This window comes from Cervus elaphus, chromosome 12 (genome assembly GCF_910594005.1).
Source record: "Cervus elaphus chromosome 12, mCerEla1.1, whole genome shotgun sequence".
NCBI lineage: Eukaryota > Metazoa > Chordata > Mammalia > Artiodactyla > Cervidae > Cervus > Cervus elaphus.
The window spans coordinates 70482088-70492440 of record NC_057826.1 but is presented as its reverse complement, the minus strand read 5'-3'; the positions used below and the strand labels follow the sequence as shown (position 1 = coordinate 70492440).

At 41.6% G+C, this 10353-nt stretch overlaps 1 protein-coding gene across 7 annotated transcripts in view; it reads right to left on the bottom strand.

The window, feature by feature from the left end:
• Nucleotides 1–576: 576 nt before the first annotated feature.
• LOC122705149 (neuroendocrine protein 7B2) overlaps nucleotides 577–10353 on the bottom strand; it is a 56424-nt gene continuing 46647 nt past the window's right edge. For 3 of the 7 annotated variants that reach the window (XM_043920362.1, XM_043920363.1, XM_043920368.1), the window contains 3 exons: nucleotides 7050–7103; nucleotides 1371–1448; nucleotides 577–955 (listed from right to left, as the gene is read on the bottom strand). In XM_043920362.1, coding sequence (XP_043776297.1) covers nucleotides 860–955; nucleotides 1371–1448; nucleotides 7050–7103 — 228 coding nt within the window. In that variant the 3' untranslated portion in view covers nucleotides 577–859. The remainder of the gene's footprint in view (nucleotides 956–1370; nucleotides 1449–7049; nucleotides 7104–10353) is intronic. The other 4 variants (XM_043920364.1, XM_043920365.1, XM_043920366.1 and 1 more) reach the window with 2 other exon arrangements.

The window sequence follows — 10353 nt, the reverse complement described above, 5'->3', positions numbered from 1 at the left end:
TGTGAGTCCCCAGTGCACCCCCCACCCCACCCCCCCGGCCCAGAGCCCAGCTCTGTGCCTGACACAGCGTAGAAACCCAAAGTCTGCTGAATCAATCAAACAACTCAGAGTCAGTTGACCTTAGTCCCTATTTGTTGACTGTGCCACTTTCAGCTTTTCATGGAAGCTGAGTCTCAGTCCCACCATCTGTCAAATGGGAATGATAATACTGACTCCATATTTACTTCACAGTATTGTTGTTAAAATAAGATCATATTTGAGAGTTTGTCCTAGTAAGCAAAGAAATCATTCTTATAATGCTCTAAATTTAATTTTTTAATTAATTTTTTTTAATTTTAAAAATTTAGAGCCTCAAATTTAAAAAAATTCACATACCTGTGCTTGCACATTTATTAAGATGTACCCAAGTGAAAAGTGTCGGCTCCTCCTCCTGGATACCGTCTCCTTTACTGGTGTGTAACAATGCATAAGGGCTGACTGAACTGCATAATAAAAATCAAATGCCAGCTTTTTATAGTCCTGGCCAAAATAGTGCTACCCAAAACACCATTTTAAATTGCAAGAAATCAGAGGACATTTCATTCATTTGCTTTTTATTGTTGTTGACACATACACTTCAATTTTAATGCTCACTGCAGATCCACATTTAAAGGGGGAAAAAAGGCTCTTACCCTAATTTAGCAGAAAGCAGAGCTATTGGCATGAAGGACAACACAATACTAAAATACATTTGCTTTTCGTCCATACTTATCTAAATTAGAAACATGCTTCCCTTCACAGGGGCTCTAACAACACACGGGCAGAAGCAGTACCAAGGCGGTCTAGCAGGTCACATGAATTTCCACACTGCGTCGTCACTTTACTCTGCTTCCTTATCTTCATCTGAAAAATGGGGGACTGACTTCTTTGCAACAACATTGTCCAGTCTCTGTCCTTGTAGATATGGATTGACACTCTGAAAAATATATAATGGTTTAGAATCACATGTGAATACCAGATACAGACATCTCACAGAAGAGGTGAACAGAACTCTTTCTCACCTGTTGGGTTAACTAGGTAACAGTGGAGCCTGCCACCTACCAAATGATGGCTTCGGTGCATGCATTAATGCCTCAGTGGCCAGAGAAACACTGACTGACAGATGTGTCTAATTATGTCTTTCACACAACTGTTTCACACAACTCATTATCAGGTGCAGCTTGGTCCCACTCCCTTTTTTGGAATAAAGATTTGAAGTGAACCAGCTAATAAACCCTCACTATTAACAGATACAAAGCCTCACATGAAACAGAATTAAATCATTTGACAAGAAGAATGTTCTCAAGAAGAGGACGGAATGGAGCCAAATGGGAAGAGTGGTCCGAGATTACCTGCTGCTGTGACTGACTCTTCCAAAGCAGCCTTCCACTTAAAGAGGACTCCTCAAGGGCTCTAGTTTTCACCGTCACCTTCTCTCAGTCAAATTCAAAAGCCGAAGGAAAGGAAATTATACAGAAAGCTTCTGTATTTATTATTATTTTTTAGGATGTATAAAATGGTGATATTTTGTTTTTAAATTTTTTTACTGTAGTATAGCTAATTAACAATTTAGCTTCAGGTGTACGGCAAATACATATATCCACTCTTTTTTTTTTTAAAGATTCTCTTCCCATATAGGCCATTACAGAGTACTGAGTGGAGCTTCCTGTGCTATAGAGCAGGTTCTTACTAGTTACTTATTTTATATATACTAATGTGTATAGTGAAAATTGCTCAGTCATGTCCGATTCTTTGTGACCCCATAGACTATACAACCATGGAATTCTCCAGGCCAGAATACTGGAGTGGGTAGCCATTCCCTTCTCCAGGGGATCCTCCTGAACCCAGGTCTCCCACATTGCAGGTGGATTCTTTACCAGCTGAGCCAGCAGGGAAGCATCATGTGTATATGTCAGTCCCAATTTATTCTGTCTCCCCCTTAGTCCCTGGTAACTGTAAGTTTGTTATCTACATCTGTGACTCCAAACTACAGAGGTATTACCTCATCGGTCAGAATGGTCATCAAAAATCTACAAACACTAAATGCTGGAGAGGGTGTGGAAAAAAGGGAACCCTCCTACACTGTTGATAGGAATGTAAATTGGTACATCCACTATGGAGAACAGTATGGAGGGTCCTTAAAAAAACTAAAAATAGAACTATCATATGATCCAGCAATCTACTGTTGGGCATATACCCAGAGAAAAGCATAATTTGAATAGATACATGCACTCCAAAGTTCATTGCAGCACTATTTACAATAGCAGGACATGGAAGCAACCTAAACATCCATCAACAGAGGAATGGATAAAGATGTGGTACATACATACAATGGAATATTATTTAGCTATAAAAAAAGAACAAAATAATGCCATTTGCAGCAACATGGATGAACCTAGAGATTGTCATACTGAGTGAAGCAAGTCAGACACATAAAGACAAATGACACATGATGTCGCTTATATGTGGAATCAAAAAAAAGAGTGCAGATGAACTTATTTACATAACTCCTTTATTTTTGACTCAAGACTCCACTGCCTGAAATTCTTTTCAGCTGTTGGTATTCTGAATGAGTCAATGTTTTTCCATTCCTTCTTTATTTTATATCTATTTTCTGAGGTTTGGATTTGAACTAGGAATTGGAGTTTTATAAGAGTATTTAGCAAGCAGACAAAAATTCAAGTTTTGAAAGGTATTTGTTTATTGACGTTGTCTTCCAACAACTAAACACAAATATAAGAAAGAACTGTAGTTACAACATATCTGCAATCCCATGGCACCTCTAAGCCCCACGGATGAATGGAGGCATTTCACAGGGGGTCTCTCTTGCCCATGGGACATTGCCTGCTATGACTTTTGAGCAGACATTCTCCTAAACAGAAGGCCTGGAATCTGAGTTTAGTATTTAAAAATGTACTTCCACATTCTGATAGGTAAAACTATGAATGATGAAAGGCCCAACTTATCCTGCAAAAATGCATCATAAACAAGCTGAGAATTACAAAGTATGCAATGTTCTCATTGATCTGAAAAGTGGTATGTTACCAAATAACAGTACTTTGCTGGAAAGCATCTTTAAAATATTTTAAATAACTACTTTTTTTTTTTTTTTATTCTTTCATTGATATGAATCAGCCATGGATTTACATGTATTCCCAATCCCGATCCCCCCTCCCACCTCCCTCTCCACCCGATTCCTCTGGGTCTTCCCAGTGCACCAGGCCGGAGCACTTGTCTCATGCATCCCACCTGGGCTGGTGATCTGTTTCACCATAGATAGTATACATGCTGTTCTTTTGAAATATCCCACCCTCACCTTCTCCCACAAAGTTCAAAAGTCTGTTCTGTACTTCTGTGTCTCTTTTTCTGTTTTGCATATAGGGTTATCGAATAACTACTTTTTTTATATTAGGAATTGTCAACTAGAATGGCCTGGCTTAACCCAGAGAATCATTTCAGAATCTCTGGCTAGGTGGAGCACATATGGACTGAAAAAGTATAATCAGTACTATAAGTATTTTTTATTTTTTTCTTAGTAAAAATATATTCTGAAATTTCTAACATATTTAAAAGGATATGAGATATTCATTTAAAAATATTTTTTCTAAGCTATGTTCTTTAATGTGATTTTGGAGCATTTAAAAAAAATTGATATTGACATATAGCTGATTAACAATGATGTGATAGTATTTCAGGCGGTGAGCAAAGGGACTCAGTCATACATATACATGTATCCCTTCATGATAGTCATGTTTATCAAATACAGGAATAAAGGGCTGACAAACTCTTTAAATAAGATAAATAGCAGATCTCAAATATTAACAAGGTATCTCCTAAGAATTAAAAATTTGAAGCCATTTAAAAGGTCATTTATTGACCTTTCCTTCTTGAAGCAACTAGGAATTCAACTGGATTTGAGCAAATTTAGAAAGCTACATAAAACCACCCAAGGCTCTGTTGTAATTCTGGGGAGAAGCCATCCTGGTAAGGGACTGTCATGAGATCAAGTCCTTCTGCCCAGACCTAGGCCATAACAAATGAAGCAGGCAATGAAGGAACTGAATTAATGAGGAAGTAAGAGGAGCAATCACTTGAACTTCTTTGATAAATGTCTGAGTACTGAATCCTACATACAAGGTTAATAATAATGATGACGTGTGTGCATACTCCGTTTCTCAGTTGTGTCTGACTTTTTGGTGATCCCATGGACTGTAGCCTGCAAGGCTCCTCTGTTCATGGGATTTCCCAGGCAAGAATACTGGAGTGGGTTGCCATTTCCTCCTTCAGGGGATCTTCCTGACCCAGGGATTGAATCCTCATCTCCTGCATCAGCAGGCATATTTTTTACCACTGAGCCACCAGGGAAGCCCAATAGTGATGATACTTAGTTTTAAATACCTTCTGAAGAACTCAAGGCACTTAGATATTTACCTTCTCCCTTGGGTGAGAGACTGGGTAGGTTACACAGTTGCTATTTCACAACTGATAGAACCATTGGGATTGGACCCCTGCCTCTGATGACCTTTGGAAACCCAAAGCAGATGCTGAGCTTCACTGGAGAAAGCCCTGATTTTTCATAACAGCAAGCCCATAATTTCTTCATGTTGATTTGCATACCGGAAGGAGTGGTCAAAGTCATCAATCAAGATGGGAACATGATCTGAGGTCTGAAGACAAGGGAGGTAAGTTCTGTTTCTCCTCCAGACCTGAGAGGGCCCTGGTTTATGACATGGGCATGGATCTTTGTAGATATCTGAGAATAGGAAGAACTTGATACCTCTGGGTCAAAGTGACCCTATTTTCATAAATTCTCAGCCTTTCCTATGTGGAGTAAGATGAAGCCAAAGCAAAATCCTTTATAACATGTGTCCTAGCCAAACTGAGTTTTGGTCATCACCGGCCTCATACAAAAATGACCTAAATCATGACCTGCAGTCATTAACCAAGGCAGGCCAGGAGGAATAGTGAGCCAGGAAGTAGAGACAATTAAAGCTTCATGCTAAGATACCCATTTCAGTATGGTCGTTGTTCTTATTTGGAAATGCCCTTATTGTACTATGGGGAGACATTCAAGCCCATCTTACTGGTAAATTATATGTATTCTGAGCTCCTGGAATAGAATTTCTTGATGTTCTCTCAAGACCACATTACACCCTTCAGACCTTCCCTGCCACCATCTACCACTGGAGACTGTAATCATCCAAGAGAAATCTCTGAATAACCCGATTAACTCTCTGAACATCTGTTTCCAAAGCAAAGCTTTGCTTCTTGAATAGAAAACTGGCCATGGGTCTTCTGTATTTTGTCAGGCAGCACAGGGGCTGCCTTTCTGTTTTGGGGGCCTGAGGAATCAATGCTGAGTCCAGAAAACCTACACCTCTTCAAGCATTCTGACTAGATTTGGCAAAACTATTCAGAAAGGCCACAATGACCACTGTCCAAACTCCCCAATTTTGTCTGGATCCAGGTACTTCCTATTCTAAATACATAGTCAGGGGCCTTGCGTGTATGGTTTGGTTTGTATATTTTAACTAAGATGGTTACTATCTGGCAGCACTTGACTATGGAATAAGCAGACTTTAACTTTTAAAATATGATTTAAAAAAAGAAAAAAGGCAGGTGGGACTTCTCTGGTGGTCTGGTGATTGAGACTCCATGCTGCCAATGTTGTAGGCAGAAGCGGGTTGTGGGAGGGGCACAGGTTCGATGCCTGGAGGGGGAACTAAGATCCCACACGCTGTTCAGTGCTGCCAAAATTTTGCTTTTAAATGGCAGGTGGCCAGGCAGTTTTGTCTAAAAAGGCACCAACCACCAGCCACTTGTTCAGTCTCAACACCATCAAACACATTGGAAGCCCAGAGTCAAGTGACATCAGCTTTGAAAGAGGAATCACTATAGTGGCTAAATGAACAGCGCCTAGGGCAGCCCTGGGATGGTGAATAGCTAGCCCTGCAAATGCCAGTCAGTAAACAAATAAAATGGATCTAGTAGATTTTTACATCCATCTGGCCGAACCAAGAAAAAAAGTATGCAGAAGGAATGAGATTTGTTCATGTCATCTTTTGCCCCTACACTTCTTCAAAATTATTGCCTGGAGCAGGCAGTTCAACACTTCCTGCTTGGTTCGAGTTTTTATGTAATTGATGCAGATGGATATGTGGCCTATAGACCCTTGGAGGAAGGACATACACTCCTGTGCTCCCCACATCCCTATCTACACCCACGGGTGAGATGCAATTGGCTTTTTGTGAGTGCAATGATGGTGGTGGATTTGCCACAAAACTTACTGTGCCAGATGAATAACCAAAAAGGACCTACTGTATAGCACAGGGAAGTCTGTTCAGTGTTACGTGGCAGCCTAGATGGGAGGGGAGTTTGGGGAAGAATGGATACATGCATATGTATGGCTGAGTCCCTTTGCTGTCCATCTGAAACAATCACAACATTGTATAGTAACGCCTGTACTCCAATACAAAATAAAAATCAAAGTTAAAAAAATTAAGCTTGTCCAGTGGGAAAAGATGGGGGAAGAAATGGGAGGAAGGGATAGTTAGGGAGTTTGGGAAGGTCATGTACACACTGCTATATTTAAAATGAATAACCAACAAGGACCTACTGTATAGCACATGGAACTCTGCTCAGTGTTATGTGGCAGCCTGGATGGGAGGGGAGTTTCGGGCAGAATGGATACATGTATACCTATGGCTGAGTCCCTCTGCTGTCTGCCCGGCACTATCACAACATGGTACAGTAATGGCTATACTCTGATACAAAATAAAAAGATTAAAAAAGAACTTGGTGTGCCACTAAAAATTACATGCTAAAGTCTAGAGAAGACACAACAGAAACCAAGGGCAGACTTTCTAGGCACGGTTCCTGTCACCAGGGACCACTGTTCAGCCTCGCCCCCATGCAGGACTGTACGTGTAAGGACTCTGCTACTTTCTGACCTCCCAAGGGTAACAGCCTGTCAACTGCCCCACTCAGAAAGCTCTCGGCATCCCCCAGCCTCACAGCCAGTCAGACGTTACCCTCCGCTTGCGTCTCTGTCCTCCCTTCATCTTCTCATAAAGGAGCTTCTTGTTCTGGAGTCGAGAGAAAAGAAAACACAAATGCAGAAGTATGGATCACATTTGGTCAATGGGCTATTATATCCTTGGTGTGTCCCCCTGGATATTTGCATACACATATTTTGGAAACAAAACCAGATGAAAGGAGTGTCGTGTCAGAAAGATAGACCACAAGAGAAAAGCTGGTGTTGTCCAGCTTTTAATAAAGTTCTCTGCGATGCCCCAAGGCACACCCATGTCATCAACAATCATATAAATCAGAAAATACGACATTCTAACACACAAGGGGCACTGGAGACCCATCTCCTCACTTTGAACAGCCTTTGTTTAAAGCAAACAGTTTTATCTTATTTTACTTTAGTATCTAACTCCCTTTTTATGAGCTGTACACATAAACTGTTCTCTAGAGGAGTGTCTGACTATTAGCAGCAATCCTCTATGTAAATAAACGAAACATCCGACTTCTGCAACCCTTCCCCTTGTGGCTTGAGTCAGTGTCCCCAGTCAAGACAATCAGAAAACCATTTGGTCTATAACATTTTTAATAGAGTGAACCTTTTAAAAACTGCCAAAAATCTTCTTGGCAGAAGAAAAGCTATGTTGCTGAGGGGGGTGCAGGACAGGCACCGTTAACACAGTTTGTATAAGTGTTTCCACATATTTCTGGATTTTAAACACATAGTGGATTTAAATGAGCTCTAGAATATCACATGCATGTTGAATATATTTCCCTTCTATTGGGATTATAAGAGACAGGACACTTAACCTGAAGAGAGGAAATGGGGAATTGGGGGCGTTCTCAAGTTGTTCACTTTTTAAAAAAATTTTTTATCAGAAGGTAGATAATATATAAAAGAGGTGATTCATCTTACTCTAAAATACCCTGACATTGATTTTTTAAAAGAAGAAGATGACAGAGTTCTGGTAAGGAACAAGTTTATACAACCCTGTATCTTCTGAGCTGTTTGGATATCAAGTTCTTTTTTTCATGGTAGATTTGGAAATGAAAATGACAAATACCAAGAACGAGGTCAGAATTTTCATGTTCATTAAAATCTACTCCACCCACAATTTACAATGTGTATCTCTTGCCCAACCTCAACTATGCACTGAGGCCGTGCCAGAGTGTCAAGGAGCCTCCACAGCCCCAAGGATCGGTCCTGGCCACAGCCTGAAGCTCATGCTCACTTGGAGAATTGATGAGTTTCATCTCAGAAGGGAGAAAAGTGCAGATCATTCACTCGAGGAATGAGGGTACTGCTGTAAGGCTCATTCCTGCTCTCTGTGCCTGCCTTTCTGTAGATGGAACAATTCCTGGTGAAAGAGAAGGTCCTGGGAATTCATGCCAAAGCTGGGGACAGGGGTTGGGAGATAGGGGGCCATGAAAGAGGCTTCTGTGAATCACTGGGATCAGCTGCCTGAGCGGGAGGGAGGGCACAGGGCCCTCGAGCTGGTACCATGGGGTGGGACAGCCAGCCAGCCATGGTTGAGGTCCACTGTGCCACCAGCAGGGTAAAGACAGCAGCATCTTAGTTACTCCCCTTTAGAAGGCCAGGGTTATACTCATAAGAGCCTTCATTCAAAGAGAAAAGGAAAGGTACTGAAGCCTTCCTCTCAAAGATGGTCCCTGTGTTTCCCTAAGAGTGCAGGTAAGGATGAGCCAGATGCTTTCCCACCCCTGCCTGCCAGTGACCTTGGCATTCCTGATTAGCCCTGCTATTGTATGGATTTGAAGGCAGGGATTGACAGGTCTCCTGTGGGTGAAAGAAGTACAGAAAGCCGATGAGAAGAGACCAGCTCCCCTCCTGACACCCATTCCCTGTAGATAGGGTGGGGAGGGGGAGCAGTGAGCCTGTTTTCCATGTGAGTAGCAGGTCTGAGTTCACAAAGAGGGCTTTCCATTGTGCCATCAAGATTTTGGACAACTGCCCAGATCTTGGTTTCAAATTCCATTCCTAAATGGAACCAGGGAGGCTTCTTGGAGAAATGTCTGATTCCAGAGCTAGGGCAGGGAAAGTATAATGATGAATGAAGTTGGGATATCTAATTGGGCCAGAAAGTAAGGAAGTGCTCAAAAAGTGATGAGACATGGTGAAAGGAAAGAAAAGCCAGCCTACAGAGACTCCCACTGGCTGAATCTAGGACAGTTTGAACAGCAAAATAAATAATAGTAGGAAAAAAAAAATAGTAGGAAACAATGAATCTATACTGATATAAAAATTTTTTTAAACATGGGGGAACAGGGGAAACTCTTGCTTAGAATAGAATGCCAACCAAGAAATGCTGAAAGAATAGTAACGTTTTTAAATAAATCACCATTTTAAAACTACCATAGTTATCATTATTCTGGTGAGTGCCATAAGTAGATATTAAAATTGTTAGTTGAAAGTGTAACAGGGACAGAATACTTATACAGTCTTGAAGTAAATCCCCAACCTAGATAGCATATTAAAAAGCAGAGACATTACTTTGCCAACAAAGGTCCATCTAGTCAAGGCTATGGTTTTTCTAGTGGTCATGTATGGATGTGAGAGTTGGACTGTGAAGAAAGCTGAGGGCCGAAAAATCGATGCTTTTGAACTGTGGTGTTGGAGAAGACTCTTGAGAGTCCCTTGGACTGCAAGGAGATCCAACCAGTCCATCCTAAAGGAGATTAGTCCTGGGTGTTCACTGGAAGGACTGATGCTGAAGCTGAAACTCCAATACTTTGGCCACCTCTTGTGAAGAGTTGACTTATTGGAAAAGACCCTGATGCTGGGAGGGATTGGGGGCAGGAGGAGAAGGGGACAACAGAGGATGAGATGGCTGGATGGCATCACCGACTCAATGGACATGAGTCTGAGCAAACTCCGGGAGTTGGTGATGGACAGGGAGGCCTGGCGTGCTGGGATTCATGGGGTCGCAAAGAGTCGGACACGACTGAGTGACTGAACTGAACTGAACTGAAGTAAATCCCCACAGATTAATTATTAATTTCAAAGGGAAAAATAGTAACTTTATACTGGAGAAAACTGGCAGACACCACTTTGCCCAAGTCACCACCAACTCTGGGATAAACTGGGCTCAGGCATTTCCTGAGGGGAACACTAAGAACATATCAGAAAGGCACAGCTCATGACTAAGGACATGGAAACATGAGAGAAACCCAAACTGAAGAGCATCTGACTCTTCAGACACAATGAGGGCGAGAAAGACAGGGAAAGGCAGAGGGTCCTGTGCCTCATTTCTCCCATGGCTCAGGTTCAAGGCTCAGTTCAGCTGCATC